This window comes from Panthera tigris, chromosome A1 (assembly GCF_018350195.1).
Source record: "Panthera tigris isolate Pti1 chromosome A1, P.tigris_Pti1_mat1.1, whole genome shotgun sequence".
In the NCBI taxonomy this organism is placed as follows: domain Eukaryota; kingdom Metazoa; phylum Chordata; class Mammalia; order Carnivora; family Felidae; genus Panthera; species Panthera tigris.
This window is the reverse complement of record NC_056660.1, coordinates 167,655,688-167,678,920: the sequence shown is the minus strand read 5'-3', so window position 1 is coordinate 167,678,920 and position 23,233 is coordinate 167,655,688. Positions and strand designations below refer to the sequence as shown.

The 23,233-nt window shown below is 36.7% G+C and overlaps 1 protein-coding gene across 3 annotated transcripts in view; it reads left to right on the top strand.

Annotated features, from left to right (window-relative positions):
- FBXL17 (F-box and leucine rich repeat protein 17) overlaps window positions 1-23,233 on the top strand; it is a 492,553-nt gene that overhangs the window by 5,231 nt on the left and 464,089 nt on the right. For all 3 annotated transcript variants that reach the window (XM_042990905.1, XM_007094101.2, XM_042990906.1), the window contains exons 2-3: window positions 15,072-15,194; window positions 19,668-19,925. In XM_042990905.1, the coding sequence (XP_042846839.1) occupies window positions 15,072-15,194; window positions 19,668-19,925 (381 nt within the window). The remainder of the gene's footprint in view (window positions 1-15,071; window positions 15,195-19,667; window positions 19,926-23,233) is intronic.

The window sequence follows — 23,233 nt, the reverse complement described above, 5'->3', positions numbered from 1 at the left end:
AATAGCTTTTTGTTAGTACTTATGCCTGTTATAGTTGATATTTGACTGGTTGATGGATTGCTTTGAATCAAATAAGGTAGCTTCAGTCTCTGGTACCTATTGCCTTCAGAACTTAAAGCAATTCTGCCTTCTGATATCACAGTTATGTTTTTTTTTTTTGTTTGTTTGTTTTTCAAATAGGCTCCACACCCAATGTGGGGCTTGAACTCAGGACTTTGAGATCAAGAGTCAGATGCTTGGAGATCAAGAGTCAGATGGACTGAGTCAGCTAGGCACCCCCAACAATTAGATTTTTATATTGTGGAACCACTATGCAACAGTTTTGCCAAATGATAGCTGTGAAATACTTTTCTTCAAGTAGTTACTATTTGAGTGACTGCGTATTTTGAGATCTATATTAAGGCTTAGAGACTTTGTGTGCTTTATATTTAGATATTTTGCTGTCAGCAGACCTGTTTCTTTACAAAGGAAATGAGGTGAGAGATCCAAAGTCTATTACCACCATTAGAAAACTGCCTCACCATGTACGCGCCCCTGATAATGTGTCATTAGGTATTAAATCTTTGCTTTTACAGCTTTATTACCAACAGGTTGCTTTAGTGATCGAGGAAGAATTTTATAAGAGAAATGTGCTTTGGGGGAAGGCTTATGTACTTGCTATTTTTTTCCAGATATGAAAATAAGGATGAAAACAATGGAAATGGGAGTCAAACAAAAGAAGTAATATCACTTTTTAAAGCTTTGAATGTAGATTACTAGTGAGTAAGAGAAACTAAATTAATATGTAACATTTCATGAATGCTTGATTTAAGCCTTCAGTACCAGATTACCTCTAGAAGGTATGTCTCTGCAGTTTGGATGATTTTAGTCAGCTCTGAAATGGAATGTCGTGAGGAAGTCAGGTTCAAGATTTTTCTTTGCTGAAGAATGCCAGATAATCTTGATTAACTTAATCAGGCATAAAAGGTGAGATTTGTTTTCTTCTTATCTTGAGAAGTCTATAAATTTTGGTGCCTTGTGATGAGTAGCTGTTAAGATGATAACCCTGAGCCAAATTTTTCTGCTAACCCTGGAATACCAAGTCCTATAAATGATAGGGAATATGAGAAGGTAAGTGAAGGCATATTTGGAAGTATTTAATTTAGCATAATAATTTCCTAAAAATTGTTTAATTTTGTCTAAATATCTTATTTTATGCTTGTCCAGAGTCTTGCCCAAGTCTTGGCCAGTTTGGAGTCAAGTGGTGTGCTAAGTGCATCTACGTGGAGAAAGAAGCTAGAATAGTGTTGAGTGATGGTTACATGCATACATTTATATGTAAATTCTCTAGTTCTGTCCATATGAGAGGGCCTTAGAGCAGCAATACCCAGTAATGATGTATGCACTTAGCATCCATATCTTAGCTTCTAAAAACCATTCTCTACTAAAAGGAATCTGTGCTCTTGGAGAAATGGCTGATTACAGAGCTGATACGAAGAATGTACAAGATGAGCCTAGAACATTTTGTGCTAGAACACAATGAAGAGCTCAAAGGATAATAGATATGTGTCAGAAGGACACATCATTTCATAGTATTTCCTTCCAAAATACTTAAAAGTTTTGTATTTTATTGAATTCTGTGACTGACTTTAGAATATAACTCATTCTTGTGTAAATTTCATAATACTTTGCTATAGAGTAGCACTCTGTAGTAATAGTTGGGATTTTGTAAGTTTGCTGTGCCTTAAATTTTAATCGCTAAATTGTGAGAAATTATTTTAAATTATAGATTAGAAAATAGTTTTTGAGTCTGTGACTTCTGTGTGGCTATGTAGTTAGAAAAGTGCCAGAAATATGTTTTGTGCCTCTGTTTTTCTAAATGGTGCTTTATTCAAGAGACTGCTTAATAAATGTTGCTTTCAAGCTTTTGGCAGGTAATGCAAGTAGAACATTTAAGAGGCAAGGTATGATACACATGGCAAAAAAAATGGAAAAGACCAGAAAAGTTGAATATGGTTGAAATAGTTCATGTTGAGAAGATTACAAAGAGGGAATATATCTGAATCTTTAGAATATTACCTGCTTTGTTTCTGACTATAACATGTGATTGTTGTGTGTATGTGTGTATGTTTTCTCAATAGGAATCAAAGGTTCTGGGAAGAAAAATGATGGAATGATAGAAATACAGAGCTCATGGACTGTTAAAAAAAACAGCTCTATTGATATTTAATTTACCCAATTTAAGTATACACTTTGAGTTTAGGAAGTATGTAGAGTTGTACAACCATCATTATAATTGAGTTTTATAACACCTCAAATAGTTCCCTTATGCTGCTTTGCGGTAAATTTTTGCTCATAAGGGGTATGAGCAGCTAGGGAGCTCAGGCAACCACTGATCTGCTTTCTGCCTATATAGTTTCCCTTTTCTAGAAATTTCATGTAAATAGCATCATACACTATGTAGTCAAGAATATTGTCTTGTATCTTTAATATCGCTGTCTCTCTCACGACACCTAGCATAGTCCCTGCCACAAAAGGAGCCCGTATAAAATAGCTGCACAGATTTACTTCTTTTCAAGTATTTAAAAATTTTTTTAAAAATGTTTATTTTTGAGAGGGAGAGAGAGAGACAGAGCATGAGTGGGGGGCAAAGGCAGAGAGAGAGGGAGACACAGAATCTGAAGCAGGGTCCAGACTCTGAGCTGTCAGCACAGAGCCTGATACAGGCCTTGAACTCACAAACCACAAGATCATGACCTAAGCCGAAGTCGGATGCTTAATTGACTGAGCTACCCAGGCGCCCCAGTCTTTTCAAGTATTTCTATAACTTGCATGCCACCTGCCTAGTCATAAACTTTTGCAGTCATATTTGATAGCAGATAAGACCTCTTTATCAAGAAATAAAATGGCTAAGTATAAGTGTTGGTTGGTTGATTTTCAAGTACTCTAAGGTTCTGTGGGATAGGTATGACCCAAGTGCTAAGCAACAGTGCATTCTCTCAAAGTTTCTTCAGTGTGAAGTCTTTGAAATCTTATACTGATGCCCTGCTTAAAAACAGGATCTTTTTTCTTTTTTTAAAATTTTAATGTTTATTTATTTTAGGGGGGGAGGGGGAGAAGGAGGGGCAGAAAGAGAGAGGGAGACACAAAATCTGAAGCTGGCTCCAGACTCTGAGCTGTCAGCACAGAGCCTCACCCAGGGCTCAAACTCACCAACTGGGAGATCATGACCTGAGCTGAAGTCAGATGCTTAACCAACTAAGCCACACAGGTGCCCCTAAAAATAGAATCTTTTAAAGATTAGAAATATTTGGCTATCACCTCGTGGTGATTAGTTCAGATTATATCTGTAATATGACTTGTACCTTTTCTGGTAATTCATATTTAAAAAAAATTCTTTTTTAAAGTTTGTTTATTTTTGGGACAGAGAGAGACAGAGCATGAATGGGGGAGGGTCAGAGACAGAAGGAGACACAGAATCTGAAACAGGCTCCAGGCTCCGAGCCGTCAGCACAGAGCCCGATGCGGGGCTCCAACTCACGGACCGCGAGATCATGACCTGAGCCGAAGTCGGACGCTCAACCGACTGAGCCACCCAGGCGCCCCTGGTAATTCATATTTTAGTTGTGTTTTCCGGATTCACCACTAAAGATCAAGAATATTGTTTTCAACCCAGGTCCTGTTTAGAAGTCACTGCTATTTTCTAGTAGCCATTCCCTCGTATTCTTTTTAGTAACGGAATCTACCATGTTCTAGCTTGGCACATAATCACCTAATTAGAAACTGTTTCTCAGCCTTTCTTCTACATAGGTGTAGCTATGAGATTAAATGTTAGGTGATAAGATGTAAGTGGAAGTATTGTCCACTTTTACGGTATTCTTAGTCATACCATAAAAGTAGCTGTTTGTCCTTTGCTTCTTCCGTTTTTCAGGGCTAGACCACCTGGATTATAAGAGTAAGCCATTTTCCACTCTGTAGATGAGGGCAGTGAGGGAAGAGCAACAAGGTACAAGATGATGGATCCCTGGATCTTCTACATCCTTAGAATACCTACACCTCCTTAGTTTGGATTTCTGTTACGTTCGAGTTATTGCTAACAGGCCTGTGGTAAAGTAAGCAATTTCCTGGCTTGTTGCAAGTAACATCCAAGTTTTTTTTCCAATGTTATTTTTTCCCTTTGTACTTTCCTTTATTCAACAAAAATGTTGTTTCTGGTTAGTCCTTTACTGACCTGTGGTCTCTTTATTCAAAGCAACCTTCGGGGGCACCTGGGTGGCTCAGTCGGTTGAGTGTCCGACTTCGGCTCAGGTCATGATCTCTCACTCTGTGAGTTCGGGCTCCGCGTTGGGCTCTGTGCTGACAGCTGAGAGCCTGGAGCCTGCTTCGGATTCTGGGTCTATCTCTCTGCCCCTCCCCCACTCATGCTGTGTGTCTCTCTCTCTCTCTCTCTCTCTCTCTGTGTCAAAAATAAATAAACATTAAAAAATTTTTTAAAAACAACCTTTGAAATACTCTTTCTTTTAAGTCTTAAATTATCCAAAGATAATTTGGAAATGCCTTTGACTATATAATCTTAAAGCCAATGAATGCATCTCATGTCTTAATGTCTCCAGCAGAAACCTGGGTACATACACACAAATGTTGGTTAAATGAGTTAAGATAATTTGGGAGAGAGGTAGTTACTTTTTGAGGAGTTAAGATATGGGAGAGAGAGCATTTTAATGACAAGAACAGGAAAATTTTTATTTTAATTATCTATTTTTATGTAACAAATTATCCCACTGCTTAGCAGTTTAAAACCACAAACATTTATTATTTCATATTTTCTGTGGGATAATAATCCCTGTGAGACTGAGATGGGTCCCTTTGGTCAAGGGTCTCTTATGAGGCTGTAATCAAGGTGTTGGCTGGATCTGCTCAACTGGGGCTCCAGAATTCCTGTCCAAGCTTATTTGTGAAATGCTTGGCAGGCCTCAGGTCCGCATTGGCTGTTGGCTAGATGGTTAATTTCCTTGCCATGCCCTGTGGCTTCTCCATAGAGATAATAGCAACATGGCAGCCCACTTCTTCCAGAGCAACAGATCCTAGAACACCCAAAAATGGAAGCATTTTTTTAACTTCATCTTGGAAGTAACATCCTGTCACTTCTGCCATACTCTGTTCTTTATCAGTGAGTCATTAAATCCAGCTCACACTCAAGGAGAGGATTACACAAGTGTAAATATCAGGAGGTGAGCTCATTGGGGACCATTGTGCAGGTTGCCTACCACAAACAATATGCAAAGATCTATTAAGTATGCATTGGCATATCAGCTTAGTGTTTTTACTTTTTTACTCATACCCATCTTTCCTAGTACTGGTTTTATCTACACTTCACCTGCTTATTAAATTTCCTTTCAGCTGGATAACTAAGACTCATGTAGCTCCACCTAGATTTAGTCAATTATCTGTGGATTAGAACAATCATCTCACTTTTACAAAAGAGAAAACTAATGTTCAAGGAAGGTACAAACCAAATTCAGACATATTTATTTTTGTAAACTTTATTTTGAGAGAGAGCATGCAGGGAATGGGGGTGTGGGCAGGCCGATGGGGGGCAAGGGAGCGTAGAGTGAGTGAGTGAGAGAGAGAGAGAGGAAGAAAGAGAGGGGAAGTGAGAGAGGATCCCAGGCAGGCTCTGCACTGGTTAGCACAGAGCCTGATACCGGGCTTGAACTCACAAACTGGAACTGTGAGATCATGACCTGAACTGAAATCAAGAATCAGATGCTTAACAGACTGAAACACCCAGGCACCCCCAAAGTCAGATGTATTTTAAACAAGGTGCTTTTTGGTTCCACTGACCATGTTCCACATATCTTCTACTTGTTAAGGGACAAATTAGCCCTTTAAAACCACATAAGTCCTTTAACCTTAAACAAATGATCTACTTTCCCAGAATCTTTATTTCTCATTTTATAAAATGGGGAAGGTGAGCATAAAAAACATCCACAAGAGAGGGACTTCCAGCTATGGCTGCATGAAGAGTTTGGTGACTGCTCTCCACAAAAATAAAGTAAAACTAGGTAAAATTGTCTGAAACTATTTGGGCTATGGAAATTTGGCAGGCAAAAATTCAGAAGCACTTATTTTTAGGAAAACAGCTAGAGCTTTTAAGAACGGTTGATATCTACAGCATTCTTGCATGAAGACCCCTACTGTGTGCCCCACCTCTCCCCAGTTCCTGTGGCAAGAATGAAAGTTTGGGAAACCAGCGGCCCTGCTGGTTTGTGGCAGCAAGTGAAAACATGTATTTGTCAACTTAAAGTGATGAACTTGATGGGAAACAGGGAAAACTCACATTATTTGCAAGTGTGAGATTGTGGTGCTAATTGGGATGCGTGGGGGACCAGCCAGGTTTTTAACAGGCAGACCTTGGAATTGAGAATACCATAAAGGGATAAGTTCTCCATGTATCCCTGGTGAAACTATGCATATGTGCTGGGGACACCTGAAAGTGTCTAGCAGAAAGCAGGGGCCAAGGCAAACTTGAGAACTGGCCAAGGCTTGAATGTGCTCTTCCCATCCCACACACAGATTGAAGAGCAGGTTTGAAATGTGTGAGCATACCTTTGCCCAGATAACTAGCTGAAAACTAAGCTATGCAGATAAAGGGTAACCTCCTTAGGAAGCCATAGTGAAAAAAAAAATAGGTAAGTATTAAAACCTGAGCAGAGATGTTGACACTGCAGGAGGCATAGATCCCACTCTTTAAGGCCAGGGAAATTAAAAAATTCTGGGGGTGACTGGCAGGCTCAGTCATTAGAACATATGACTTGATTTCAGGGTTGTGATTTCAAGTCCCTTTTTGGGTGTAGAGATTACTTTAAACATAAAATATTTCAAAAAATTCTGAAAAATAAATTCCAGAGTTGGTATATTTTTGATAATAAGTTATCTAAAATGTCTTGTTTTTAACAAAAAGCCAGGAGACATGTCAAGAGTCAGAAAAACGTGACCTATACTGAGAGAAAAGAGTGCAGTTAATAGAAAATACCTGAGTGGACTCAAATATTAGACTTAAAAGATAAAAACTTCAAAATGCTATTATAAACATGTTAAAAGAATAGAAGGAAACGTTTTCAAGTGATAGCAGAATATGATGATACTGACCCGACAAATGGTGACTCTCAATAGAAGGAAATGGAATCTATAAAAAAGTATTTTATTTTTTTAGTATTATAAATGGAAATGTTTTCATTTTTGAGTTATTGTTAATATGCAGAAATACTTATTAGCTCTAAATTATTTGTGTGTTCTTTAGGATTTTTGTAATATATGAGATCATGATATCTGTGACTAGAGAACACCTTAGTTCTTCCTTTCCTGGATGCCTTTCATTTCTTTTTCGTGCATAGTTGCCCAGGCCAGAATCTCTAGTACAATGGAGACAGCAGACAGCCTTGTCTTGTTCTTTATCTCAGGAAAAACCTTTCATCTTTCATCATTAAGTATAATGTTAGCTGTAGGTTTTTAATAGATGTGCCATCTATCAAGTTAAGGAAGATTCTTTTTATTTATAGTTTTATGAGTATTTTTATCAAGAAAGGGTATTGGATTTTGTCAAGTGCTTTTGTGTATCTGTTGTCTGTTGAGATGGTCATTAAAAAAACCCCTTCAACATCTAAAATGGTGAGAGGAAAATTGCACTGTATCTAAATGGAACAATATTTTCAAAGGATCCATAGCTTCAAAAATAATGGATTTTAGAGGATATTGGACCAACATCTTTACAGTGATGAGTGGGGAAAAAAAACAACACAAAAAGCCCCTAAACTATCAACCCAGAATTCTGTATACGATCAACAATTGATTCAGGAAAAAAGAAACAATGATATTATGTCATGAATAAAACCTGAGAAAATGTTCATCAACTCGTTTGAGCTGCAGGAAATTCTAAAAGATGTATTTTAGTTTGAAAAGCAATGAAACAAATGGAAACTTGTATATTCAAAAAGGAATGCAAACCATCAAAAATGCTATTGTGTCTGCCTTCTTGATCTAGGGGAGGAGGGTAGAATTCATAGGTAATAAAAATAAAAATTTATACAGAAAACCCCCCTTCATTTCAGTAATATGGTTCATTAAATGTATTTATTTTTTACATTTTGGATCACTTTTGCATTTCTGTGATAAATCCTACTTGGCCATGGTATATAATACTTTTAATATGTACTGGTATAAGTTTGCTGATATTTTGTTGAAGATTTTTGCATCTGTTTTCATAAAAGACATTGGTCTGTAGTTTTCTCGGGATGTCTTTGTTTGGCTTTGGTATCTGACTCCATAGAATGAGTTAGGAAATGTTCCCTCATCCTCCAATTTGGAAGAATTTACGGATTAGTATTAGTTCTTCAGATGTATCACTAATTATGCCCTCTGTTCCTTGGCATTTCTTTGTTGGAAGTTTTTTGATTACTGATTTAGTATTTTTACTTTTTATTCAGATTTTCTCTTCTTGAGTCAGTTTTATTATTTTTTTTAAGTTTGTATGCTTCTAGGAATTTGTCCATTTCATCTAGGTTGTTTAGTTGCCATAGTATTCTATAATTCTGTTTCTGTAAGGTTGGCAATGATGTCTATTTTTTTTTAATGGTTATTTTTGAGAGAGAGCGAGAGAGTGTGCATGCATTAGTAGGGGAGGGGCAAAGAGAGAGAGGGACAGAGAATCTGAAGTGGGTTCCATGCTGATATCAGGCAGTCTAATGCAGGGCTCGAACTCAAGAACCTCGAGATCATGACTTGAGCCCAAGCCAGATGCTTAACTGACTGAGCCACCCAGGTACCCCGATATCTCTATTTTCATTCATATTTTAGTAATTTGAGTGTTCTCTCTTTTTAATCTGCTGAAGGCTTGTTAATTTTGTTGATCTTTCCAAAGAATGGACTTATGTTTTCTTTGTTTCTATTGTTTTTCTAGTCTGTATTTCATTTACATTTGCTCTGATTTTTATTTTCTTCCTTCTCCTTGGCCTATATTTAGTTTTCTTCTCCTTTTGTAGTTCTGTAAGGTGGAAGGTTAGGTAGGTTATTCGTTTGAGATCTTTATTCTTTTTAATACAGTTATTTACAGTTATATTCCATAAATTGTGGGATGTTGGGAGCACCTGGCTGGCTCAGTCAGTAGAGCATGAACCTCTTCATCTCAGGGTTGTAAGTTCCAGTCCTATGTTGGGTGGGAGAGATTACTTAAAAGTAAAATCTTTAGGGGTGCCTGAGTAGCTCATTAGGGTAAGTGTCCAACTCTTGATTCCGGCTGACGTTGTGATCTTGTAGTTCGTGAGATCGAGTCCCATGTCGAGTGTGGAGCCTGCTTGGATTCTCTCTCTTTCTCTTTCTCTGCCTTTCCCCTATATGCTCTCTGTCTCTCTCAAAATAAGTAAACATTAAAAAAATCTAAGAAAAAATAAATTTTGGGATATTGTGTTTTTGTTTTCATTGATCTTAAAGTACTTTTTGCTTTTCCGTGTGATTTATTTTTTGATTGTTTTCAAATGTGCTGTTTAATTTCCACATATTTCTATATTTCCTTTTGTTACTAATTTCTAATGTCATTCCATTGTGGTCAGAAAAGATATTTTGTGTGATTTCAGTCTTTTAAAATTTATTGAGATTTGATTTGTGGCTAACATATGGCTTATCTATGTGCACTTGAGAAGAAAGTGTAGTCTGCTGTTGTTGGGTGGAGTGCTGTATAAATATCTGTTAGGCCTAGTTGGTTTAAGCGTTAACATTTTCAGTTTCCTCATTTATCTTGTGTCTGGTTGTTTTATCTGTTATTAAAATGGGGGTTTGGTGTTTCTCTTGTAGAACTATTTATTTTTCCCTTCAACTCTTCAATCAGTTTTTGGTTGATCTAGTTTGGACTTCTGTTACATGTACATATTTAATTGTTATATCGTTTTAGTGGATTAACCTTTTATCATTCTGTAAATTTTTTTGGTCTCGTAACAATTTTTGTCTTAAAGTCTATTTTGTCTGACATTAATGGGGACACTGCAGTTCTCTTTTGGTTACTATTTGAATAGAATACGTTTTTCCATCTTTTTAATCCATTTATGTCCTGGGGTCTAAAGTCAGTCTCTTATAGACAGTATGTAATTTTATCGTCTTTATTGTTATTATTATTCTTTAATATTTTAATATTTATTTTTGAGATAGAAACACAGGGAAACAGGGGAGGGGCAGAGAGAATAAGACACAGAATCTGAAGCAGGTCCAGGCTTTGAGCTGTTAGCACAGAGCCCAACTTGGGGCCAACATGGGACTCAAACCCATGAATGGTGAGATCATGACCTGAGTTGAAGTCGGATGTTCAACCAACTTAGCCACCTGGGCACCCCTTGATCATCTTTATGTTCCATTCTTTCATTCTCTGTTTCTGAATTGGAGAGTTTAATGTATTTATATTTGATGTAATTACTGATAAGGAAATATTTCTGCATTTTTCTTGTTTTCTGTCTTATACTTTTTGTTCATCAATTCCTCCATTGCCCTTTTTATGAAATATTTTAAGTGTACTATTTTGATTCCCTTCTCTTTTCTTCTATGTATGTATATTTAGTTAGTTCCTTAATATTTGCTCTGGTGGATATAAGCATCATAATTGATAACAACCTAGTTTGAATTAATACTGTTTTGTTGGTCTTGAGCCTGTCTATGGTAGTACATTATGTCAGAAATGCCTGCAGTGTTCACTCAGGCACACATTACTCAAGGCATACTCCACAGACATTTCACCAACCAGGGCCCCCGTTTATTGCTGGGCCAGCTCTGTGGGTTCTTATTATGATATATATAACATGCCAAGGGCCATCTAGCCAGGTTGAGAGCAGAGAGAAAGAGAAAGCAGACTTGGGGCTCAGCCTTTATTAGGGTCCAGTTATGGAGTGTCTAGGGTTTTTCTCATTCACTCTATTGGCTAATTTAAAGCAGAAAGGCAGGAATTAGGGCTTGAGGAAGGAGAAAATAGGGTCACTCATGTAGTCAGTTATTTAGGTTACCTGGAGTTTTCTGACAGAACTTCACAGATGGGGCAGCCTCATTGCTTATGTGGTGGTTTTTCTAGTAGCTGTGTCATACAGCTGGCAATATGTTTATTCAAGATAAATGTTTTTTGAAATGGATATCATGGCGATCAAAAGCTTAATGTTAGACCCACTACAATAAAAAAATCTTACTGTCACCAAACTATGGAAAGAGCCCAAATGTTCACTGACTGATGAATGGATAAAGAAGATGTGGTATATATACACAATGGATTATTACTCAGCCATCAAAAAGAATGAAATCTTGCCATTTGCAACAATGTATGGAGCTGGAGTATATTATGCTAAGTGAAATAAGTCAAAGGAAGACAAATATCATAGGATTTCACTCAAGTGGAATTTAACATACAAACATAAACTTACGAGAAGGGGGAGAAGAGAGAGAGAAACAATAAAAGACTGTTAACTATAGAGAACAAACTGAGGGTTGATGGAACTTGGTGGGGGATGGACTAAATGGGTGATGGGCGTTAAGGAGGGCTCTTGTATTGAGCACTGGGTATCATATGTAAGTGATGAATCATTAAATTCTATTTCTGAAACCATATTACACTGTATGTTAACTGACTAGAATTTAAATATAAATTTGAAAAAAAACCCTTATTGTTAGACACTTAACCTACAAATATAAATACCATGGTTTCAATGATATATAAAAACTTTGTTTCTATATTTATGTACTTCCTGTCATATATTTTTATGTGTTTTGTGCCCAGCAACATAGATTTATAATTATTATTTTACATATTTTTTTATTTTTTTATTTTTGAGAGAGAGAGAGTATGACTAAGTGCGGGGCAGAGAGGGAGGGAGGGAGGGAGGGAGGGAGAGAGAGAGAGAGAGAGAGAGAGAGACAGACAGACAGACAGACACTACCCATGAGGGGCAGAGAGAGAGAGAATCCCGAAGTGAGGCTCGAGCTCATGAACCAGGAGATCGTGACCTGAGCCAAAGTGGAATGCTTACCCGACTGAGCCACCCAGATGCCCTTGTAGTTTTCTTCTCAATCATGTACAAAATAAAAGGGGTACAAGTCCAAAATACATTAGTTATAAATTTTATATTTACCTACATAAACACCTATCTTTCCTGTTTTTTTTTTTTTTTTTTTTTTTTTTAACGTTTATTCATTTTTGAGACAGAGAGAGACAGAGCATGAATGGGGGAAGGTCCGAGAGAGAGGGAGACACAGAATCCGAAACAGGCTCCAGGCTCTGAGCTGTCAGCACAGAGCCCGACGCGGGGCTCGAACTCACGGACCATGAGATCATGACCTGAGCCAAAGTCAGACGCCCAACTGACTGAGCCACCCAGGCGCCCCACTGTTGTTTTTTATTTCTGCATGTGATTTCAAGCTGCTGGCTTATGCTCTTTCATTTAAGTCTGAAGAGCTCCCTCTAGCATTTCTTACACTCAGGTTTACTAGTGACATACTCCCTCAGTTTTTATTTATCTGGAAATATTTTTTTTTAATATATTTTTTTAAACGTTTATTTTTGAGAGACAGAGAGAGACAAGAGAATGAGCAGGGAAGGGGCAGAGACAGAGGGAGACACAAAACCTGAAGCAGGCTCCAGGCTCTGAGCTGTCAGCACAGAGCCTGATGCGGGGCTCGAACCCATGAACTATCAGATCATGACCTGAGCCAAAGTCAGTTGGTGAGCCACCCAGGTGCTCATCTGGGAATATTTTAATTTCTCCATTATTTTTGAAGAATAGTTTTGCCAGATATACAGAATTCTTAACAGTTTTCCTTTCAGCACTTTAAATATGTCATCCCATTGCCTTGTGGCAAAAAAGGTAGTGAGGATTCCTTGCACACTCTTTGGTCCACAGAGTTCTCTTTGCTGGTTCTACTGGCCAGAAAAATGGTTTTACTTTCAGAGTTTTAGGTGTCTACACAGCTGCCACATTGCAGCTCTGTGACTTAGGCTGTATTGGGACATGGCCAACAGAGAGAGAAAAGAAAAGGGAAAAGAAAGAAAACCCAAAATGAAGGTTCTCACATTTTCTGTCTCACATTCTGTCCAGAAAGACGGTTTTATCTCTGTAGTTTAGTTGTGTCTTATGTACAGTTCTGCACAGGGGCCATCCTATTCCATGATGGGAGAAAAAAAAAAAAAACAACTCAGGAAACTCATTCCTATTACTGACTATTCTTTAAGTTTTGTCTCACTTCCCCAATCCATCTGTTACCAACATTTATTTATTTGTTTGATGTTTATTTTGAGAGCATGAGTTTGAGTTTAATGTTTATTGAGAGAGCATGGGGGAGGGGCAGAGAGAGGGGGAGAGAATTCCAAGCAGTCTCTGTGATATCAGCGCAGAGTTGGATTCAGGGCCCAGTCTCCCTAACTGTGATATCATGACCCAGCTGAAATCAAAAGTCAGATGCTTAACCATCTGAGCCATCCAGGCACCCAACCTTTTATTTATTTTTAATGTTTAAAAACTTTTTAAAAAGATTTTATTTTTAAGTAATCTCTATGCCTCCTGTGGGGTTCAAACTCACAACCCCAAGATCAAGAGTTGTGAGCTCTACTGACTGAGCCAGCCAGGTGCCCCTATTTACTAACCTTTTGGAGTCCTGAGTTAATTGCTTTTAGTATGTTGTCCATAGGTTTTAGTTGTCATGAGTGGGAGTGAGAGATTGTAGTGGGCTTAATGTCATCTTTGCTGGTGATTCTTACACATATTTTTTATTTCTCAGTAGACCCTTGGAAAAAGAATGGTAGCTGTGAAGAGAAGGTAGTTATTTTCCCCAGGCTTAAGATTTAAATATAGTAGAGATTCTAGCTGAGATGTCTACAACTTTTGCCTGCCCAGAGGCTTACCACTTTAGGTCATAGTAATGATAGGAATCATTTATATACTATTTACTCTGTTCCAGATACTGTTTCCAAAACTTTAAACTCCTTTAGTCCTCACAATAACTCTATCAGGTCAATACTATATTATCCCCATTTTATTTTATTTATCATTGTTATTATTTTTAATGTTTATTTTTGAGAGAGAATGAGAGCAGGGGAGGGGCAGAAGAGAGGGGGACAGAGGATCTGAAGTGGTCTCCATGCTGACAGCAGAGAGCCCAATGTGGGGCTCAGAATCATGAATGGTGAGATCATGACCTGAGATGAGGTCAGCCACCCAGGCAATCCCTATTATCCCCATTTTAAAGATAAATTGAGGTACTGAGAGAGTAAGTAATTTGTCCAAGGTTGCATAGATAATAAATGGTGGAGCCATGATTTAAACCCAGCATAAGACAATTTAGTGTTAGAGCACATGTTCTGGTTAAAATTTTTACTTAGTGTTATGGAAATTATCATATACAAACCAAAGTAGAAAATACTATAATTAACCTGCCCTCCACCATGTATCTTCAACCAGTTTTATTAGTTTTCAGTATTCTGCCTTTCTTGTTTTCTTTTTCACCAACTTTTTTTTTGTTTTTGATAAGGTATCTGAAAGCAAATTCTAGATATCATTTTATTTATAAACACTAAAGTATATATCTAAAATGCATAATACTTTTATAAAACGTAACCACAGTATGAATATAACTACAATATAATCAAAGCTTAAAAAGTGAATAATAATTTTCTGATTTCTAATATCTTGTGTTCAGTTTTATCTGATTGTCTCAGAAGAACCTTCTTATAGTTGGTTCAGTTCAGGATCCCAATATGGTCCACACATTGTATTTATTGATACATACCTTAATTGTAAAAATTTTAATACTGGCAAACACACATTTTCTCTCTCTAGAAAGAAATCCCCCTGCTCTCACACCCACTCTTTTTACATAGAAGGTAATGTTAACACACATTCTTAACTCTCATACCCTCTTTAGGGCTGTCCCTAATGATGACTTTTCTAACAATGGCCACTTGTATTCAAGATGGTTTTCTGTTTTAAAAGTTAATTTTTTCTAATTAACAAAAACCTGTTCCTGTGCTTTTGAAGTATTTAGCACATATTATATGGTTCCTTTTTTATTTACAGATATTTTCCAATTTATCCCTGGATGAGCGTTGCCTTTCTGCCTCGTTGGTTTGCAAGTACTGGCGTGACCTTTGTTTAGATTTCCAGTTTTGGAAGCAGCTGGATCTTAGTAGTCGTCAGCAGGTATGGAATATAATTCTAAGAAACACCTTGGCCTACCCAACAAATATCTTTATTTCTCTTCAGAAATCATTTCTTTCATGTTGGAGTTTTTCAAGATAGTTCGAATGACTGTAACTTATAATTCCATGCTTCAGTAATTTTTTTGTGTGAATTTATGTTATAGCTAGGTTCTTGTGGTGAAGAAGATATTTAATGTGGATTGGTAATTTTGGGTTGCTTCTTAATCCTTTTGTCTAAGTCCTCTTTGTCTTCTCCCTTTTTTCATTACGTTTAAAGAAAGTTATTAAGCTTTCCCCCCCTTTTTGTAGGAATTATATCATGAATTTTAGTTTAGTAGTAGAACATGATGGCATATGTATATATAGTACTGCTGATATGCCATGTACTGTTCTCTGGGCTTTACACATACTAAAGCATTTGAACCTTCCAACAACGTTTTGAGTTGATACTATTATTATCCCTTTTAATGTGTTATTATTATACTATTAATTATAGTATCTTTACACTGTTGTTATAGGTGAATAGTATAAGTATTTTTTAAAAATTTTTTTGTTGAAGAATTTTAGTTTATTTTGAGTGAGAGAGTGAGAGTGTGTGTGTGTGTGTGAGTGAGAGATCGGGGGAGGGGCAGAGAGCGAGGAAGAGAGAGAATCCCAAGCAGGCTCTGCACTGTCAGTGCAGAGCTCAATGTGGGGCTCAATCCTATGAACCGTGAGATCATGACCTGAGCTGAAACAGAGTCAGACACTTAACTGACTGAGCCACCCAGGTGCCCCAGTAGTTTAAGCATTCTCACACTACTGTTATAGATGAATAAATAGAAGCAAAATGGGCTAAGATATCTTGTTTTTATTTTCCTTTTGATTAATTTTCTAATCTTCCCTATTGCCTGGCTGCCCAATGTGTTCATACGGTGGCATAAGTTAGGAAAAAAGGTAGAGTTAATAGTGCTTATTACATACAATTTGTTGGACTTGTTGTTTTTTTCTTTTGGACTTGGACTTGGTTGTTAGAACTTCTTTTGGACTTGATTGTTAGAACTTGGCATTGAAATGCATAAAAATATTCAATAAGAGTAGGATTTTATTGGAGTACTGAACCTGTTCTAAATCCATGATACTGTTAGGTACTGGTGTGCTGCCACATGTTTAACAACTCCTTTCAAAAACAAACAAATAGAAAGCTGTAATTTGTAATATTTGCTAGTTTTTGTGGTGCAAATGCTCCCACCATGGCCTATTTGAGGCTACGGATGTGGTATCACTGAATGCGGTGATGTCCCTGATTTGGAAAGAGGTACACATTGCAGGCTCTTGTGAGTTGGTACAAGCCAACTGCATGCAGCATACCACTAGTAGTTTACGTGGGGTGTGTGTGTGTGTATCACTCGTTCACTTTAAACAAAATAAGCAAATCCTGGACATTTATGTGTAAGTTTTCTTTTTGTTTTTCTGCCTCATTGGTTAGAAGCTGAAATAATTACAGAACTAGTCATTTCCCTGCCTGGGTCCATGAAATTTGTGTCCAGGGAGAATAGTGAGTATTTAGTTATTGGGGCTGGTAGAGTGGAAAGAAGTAATGTGAAATAATCCATTGGCTCTTTAGTACTCTTGGATATCTGAGCTGTTTGTTACAAACTCAGGCTAAGAATAGCTTTACCCTTCTATTGGTAGTTATGTCTGGAGATGAAAAAAGAAGAAAAGATAAAAGGAGAGCTATGTCCAGGTTTTAACTTTGAAGGTAACTGTCTATATTCATGCTTTTTCCAGGGAGCATAAAGGTAGTTTCAGCCTTGTCTCTTACTTTTAGTGCTCCTCAGCACTACAGTTCTTTACTTCTGTTCTAAATTTCATCATGTGCGGGGCGCCTGGGTGGCTCAGTCGGTTAAACGTCCGACTTCAGCTCAGGTCACGATCTCGCGGTCCGTGAGTTCGAGCCCCGCGTCGGGCTCTGGGCTGACCGCTCAGAGCCTGGAGCCTGCTTCCGATTCTGTGTCTCCCTCTCTCTCTGCCCCTCCCCCATTCATGCTCTGTCTCTCTTTGTCTCAAAAATAAATAAACGTTAAAAAAATTAAAAAAAAATAAATAAATTTCATCATGTGCATCTTCTTTGACCATTATTTGTACTCAGGGGACTTGAATAATATTAACCCTCTTTTTCTTTTTTATTTGTTTACTTACTTATTTTTTATTGAAGTATACTTTTACAGGTGTACAACACAGTGATTTGACAACTCTATACGTAATGCTGTGCTCATCCCAAGTGTAGCTGCCATCTCTCACTGTACAAGGCTATTACCACACCATTCACTATACACCCTATGCTGTACCTTTCATCCCTGTGACTTATTCCATGATTGGGTATAGAATATGTACAGGTTGATTTTTTTAAAATTATGTTTAAAATTCAGACGGCCATGTGAGTTTTTTACCACATGAATTCTAAGGTTACTCATACTTAGCTTTGAGGTATGTTTTTTATATAAATTAAAACAAATTTTGTTTAACATTTTTTAATTTATTTTTTTGAGAGACAGAGACAGAGTGCGAGCAGGGGAGGGGCAGAGAGAGAGGGAGACACAGAATCTGAAGCAGGTTCCAGTCTGAGCTGTCAACACAGAGCCTGATGTGGGGCCCGAATCCATGAACCCTGAGATTATGATCTGAGCTGAGTTGGACACTTAAAGCACCTCTAGCTTTGAGGGTTTTTTTGATAAAAGGTATTTGATACGGACATTTGTATGTAATCTTGGATGTGTTCATAAACAAAATGATGTATTTTCTATATATATATATGAGGTAGTATTCTGGTAGAAGTAGTAAAGGGACACCTGTTTGGCTTGGTGTCCTACTTCAGCTCACGTCATGATTCTGCATCTGTGAGTTCGAGCCCTGTGTTAGGCTCTGTGCTGATACTCACAGCCTGGAGCCTTCTTCAGATTCTATGTCTACCTGTCTCTCTGCCCCTCCCTCACTCATGCTATGTCTCTCGTTGTGTCTCAAAAATGAATAAACGTTAAATTTTTTTTTTTTAAAGGGGCACCTGGGTGTCTCAGTTGGTTAAGTGGTGACTTCAGCTCAGGTCATGATCTCGCCATTCCCAAGTTTGAGTCCCACATCAGTCCCTATGATAACAGCTCAGAGCCTGGAGCCTGTTTCAGAGTCTGTCTTCCTCTCTCTCTGCCCTTTCCCCACTTGTACTCTGTGTGTCTCTTTCTCTCTCTCTCTTTCAAAAATAAATGTATATTAAAAAAATAAAAAATAAAGTTTAAATAAAAAAGTAGTAAAACAATTAAAATTTATATTTTGTGGTAGGGATCATCTAATACTAGGTATAATAAGTTACAATTCATATAATGTGATGACTGATACACACTGTTTGCTGGGTTAAAAATAGAAAACAAAGCAATTAAAATCTCAGTATAATTTTGTGTATTCAAACTTTTTCAAAATTTAACTTTGAAAGTTAAAGTAACTTTCCTGATAAGGATAGATCTTAGGCTTTCAACGAAAATTAACACATATATTTTTGCTTGGTGTTTTTCCATACCACTTATGACACCAGATGTGTGGAGTTTTTTTCATTCTAAAAAAATCTCTGATAATAACTGGGTATCTAACAATTGAGTGCAATTCTGACACCAACTCCTGGGGTTAATGCAGACCTCACCGATTATGGGCTTTAGTCCTATAAGACTGTCCCCTCTTCATACACCCCTCATGAGTCCCAGGAGTCACCAGTAGTTCTCACTGACCAGCTGTGACTTCAAGAGTTCCCTCTAGTCTTTCCTCAGATTTGATAATTTGCTAAAATGACTTACAGAACTCAGGAAAATACTTTTACTGGTTTATTGTAAAGGATACAACTCAGGACTGGCCAAATGGAAAAGATGCCTAGGACAAAGTACGGGGGGTGGAGAAGATGTGGAGCTTCCATAGAGTCTGTGGGCCTGTCACCCTCCTGGCTCCTTAAGGTGTTCGCCAACCTAGAAGCTCTTCAATTTTCATTGTTGAAAAGTTTTTCTAACCTAGTCTCTAGCTCCTGTACCCTCCCAGGAAGTCAGGGGTTGAGGCTGACAGTTACCACTTTCTAATCACATGGTTTTTCTGGTGACCAGACCTCATCCTAAAGGTATCATCTAGGGGCCCCCGTTTAAGTCATTTCATTAGTATAAACTCAGGTGTGGTCAAAAGGGGCTTGTTATGAATAACAAAGGACACTCCTATCAATCAGGAAATTCCAAGAGTTGTGGAGGCTCTGTTCTAGGAATTAGAAACAAAGACTAAGTATGCATTTTATACTATACCACAGTTCTTGTTATGCTTTAATATTCAATAAGAAGGTTTTCTTTTGATTGTGGTTTTCATGCTGTAATCTAATTATTACTTATTGGGGGAAAACTTAATAAAAGAATGGAAAGTAAGTTTCTACTTTTAGCAAAAGTTTAAACTTATTCCTTTTTTTCCCTCCTAGGTCACTGATGAATTATTGGAAAAAATTGCATCAAGAAGTCAGAATATAATTGAAATCAACATTTCTGATTGTCGCAGTATGTCTGATACAGGCGTATGTGTTCTAGCATTTAAGTGTCCTGGACTTCTTAGGTATACAGCCTACAGGTGTAAACAGCTTTCTGACACTTCTATTATTGCGGTTGCCTCTCATTGTCCTTTACTTCAGAAAGTTCATGTAGGCAACCAGGACAAACTTACTGATGAAGGACTCAAACAGGTAAATATTAGCATCTATAAAATGGTTTTACTCTGATTAACTCAAAATGTTTGCTTGAAGCTACACTTTAACACATTATTATATGTTAAAAATAATGCTCAGAGACTAAAATAAGCCATCTTGTTTTTTGTACCCATGAGTGGTTGGTTCAGTAAAATTGATAAATAACTTTGGTGTGTTTTGTAGTGAGTGCCTGAATTTCTGGGACAAGCCATTTTATTTATTTTTTTGTTAGTTAAATTTTATACCAAATTTGCTTTAGGTTCCAATAGTATGCATTTTGGGTTAGTATGAGGTTTTAAAAATTGACTTTTAATTCCCCTTTTACATTACTAGATGATATGCTTATGTGCTTCAAAATACATATTTTAAAGCATAAATGAAAGTCCAAATTAAGGAGTGTAGAATGAAGTAAAAGCTGCTCATTACCCATATTTGGAACAATAATTGGATTAAAATACTATATTTTATCTTTGATGCACTTCCTTTGGAAATGCCATTTAAAATTTTTTTGTCTCAGAGTGGATTATTCATTCATGAGTATTGAATGGATTCTATGTGCCAGGCTCTAGATTTGTGAATATTGTGAATATTTAGTAATGTTCCCAGTTTTGTACTAGGCACTTACTGTATTTTAACATGTAACCCTTGAAGTAACTTTGTGAAATAGTTGGTATTAAACTCATTTTGTAAAGGGAGAAATTAAAGGTTAGAAAGATTAATTAACTTGCCTAATGTTTAGCAAGTGGTGGAACTGGGGTTTAAAGCTTAGATTCTCCAAAATCTCTTCCATCTTTTGACTTTCCCACTCCAAAAGACTTTGAATAAGGGGGCCTGCTCTGTGAGGGCAGAGGCCCTGCACGTTTCCCACTCCAGCTACGGTTTTCTTGACAAACATTTTTGAAAGAAAGAGTTAATTAATAATTTCATTCAAGAACTTGTTAGGATTAAAGTTTAAATTTAGAAGTGGGGTGTAGTCCTGACACTTCCCAGTAAAAGCAGAATATTGGCAAAGTCCTAGATTTAAATCTGATCTGAAATGAACTTAGAAGAAGATCGCTAAATTTAAACATTACATATGAATTAATTGAAAGCTCAGTATTAGAAGGAATTTGGGGAGATTCTGTCTTAAGCAGTACTGGGTGTGTCAATCTAATTTATGTATTAAAAATGCTAAAATGCAGACTGTTCTGTCTGCAAAGGCAAATTGTGCAATAACACCATTATTTGTTTTAATATCTGTCCTGATCATTTCTGCTATATATACGATCACCCACTAGTGGAATGAAGTTCTTATATGTATTAGAACAAATTAATCTTTAACGGGAAATTATAAATTTTGTTGACATGGCATGATTTTTTTTGTGATAGAAATCTGTTGGCAAATTATACTTTATAATGAGACATTTATAGAGGTCTGTGTATTTATAAAGTTGACTAAATCTGTTGTATTTTTAAACATGATATAATATGAACAGTTGAGCAGACTGTTAAGGGTGTTTGTGGTAAGAATAAGATAACTATGATTGAAATAGAGGGAAAATAAAAAGTCCTTTAAGGAACAAGAGTTAATATGCCAATCAAGTACCATGAATTTATCTAACCTCTACAACTTCTCTAGAATGTAAGATATCTTGGAACCTATAAATTTATGATTAGATGTTTGCTTCAGATTTTCATGGCTCTTTTTTAAATACATATAATTTTAATTTTTAGAAAGAGAGTGCACAGGAGTGGGGGAAAAGGGCAGAAGGAGAGAGAATCTTAAGCAGTCTCCATTCTCAGCCCAGAGCCTGGCAAAGGATCTCACAAATGGATCTCACAACCATGAGAGACCATGACCTGAGCTGGAATCAGAAGCTTAACCAACTGAGCCACCCAGGTGCCCCATAGGCAAATATTTTAAATCAATTTTTGGAAACATGCTCAAAGAGCTAGTGGAAAGTATGGACAAACAACTAAAAGTTTTAGAAACTAAAAGAATTCTAGAAAATGATGTATCAACAAATTGAGATAGTAATAAAGATCTAGAAATTATCAAAAGGAACTAAATTGTAATTCTGGAGCTAAAAAGTACAATAACTGATATTAAAAAATTTTCTAGAGGGATGCAGCATCAGATAGGGGTAGGCAGGAAAGAATGAGTGAACCTGGAGATGAAACAAAGTGAATTATTGTGTCTGAGAAGAAAAAGAAAAAAAGAATGAGGAAAAGTGAATAGAGCCTGAAGGACCTGTGGGATATCACTAAGGAGAACAACATTTGCATTATGATTGTCCCAAAAGGAGAAGGGAGAGAGAAAGAGAAAGAATATTTGGAGAAATAATTACTAAAACGTACCAAATTTGATGTGAAAGACATGAATCTGTATATCCAAGAAACTCAATGAACTCCAGGCAGATTAATTTCAAAGAAGCCTACAGTGAGACACATGATAGTATGATTGTCAAAAGCCACAGACAAATAGAGAATCTTGAAAGCAGCAACAAGAGTAGTGTCTCTTAGCATACAAGGGATCTTTAATAAGATTAACAATTGATTTTTCATGCAAAACCTTGGAACCAGAAAGCAGTGTGCTGATGTAAGTTCTGAGAGAGAAAATATCAAACAATTTGATATTTGACAAAACTATTCTTTAAGTATGAAGTCAACATTAAGATATTCTCAGGTAAACAAAAAGTGAGGGAAGGGGCACCTGGTTGGCTCAGTCAGTGGAGTATGTGACTCTTAATCTTGGGGCTGTAGATTTGGGCCCTGAATTGGGTATTAGATATTACTTAAAAAAAAAAATTAAAAAAAAAAAAAAAAGGAATTCATCATTAGTAAATCTGCTTTACATGAAATGCTAAAAAGAGCATGATAGCTATATAGGTAAATATAAAAGATAGTTTTACTTCACTTTTGGTTTGTAACTCCTCATTTTTTCCTATGTGATTGAAGAAAAGCAAATGTATAGAATGAAGATTATAAATCTATGTTAATGGGCATGTAATGTGTAAAAGTGTAATCTATGATAATACTGTAAGTAGAAGGAGTAGAGACATAGCACCATCATGTATACTGTTGACATTATGTTGATATTGTTCAAATTATGCTATTATAAGTTTATGATGTTAATTGTAGTCTCCATGGTAACCATTAAGAAAATAACTGAAATATGTGTAGGAAAGTAATGGGAAGAGAATCAAATGGTATACTGCATAAAATCTATTAAATACAAAAAATGTGGTAATGGAGGAATTGAGGAACAAAAAACATTTAAGACCTACAGTAAGCAAATAGTTTCTAAATGGCAGAAGTAAATCCTT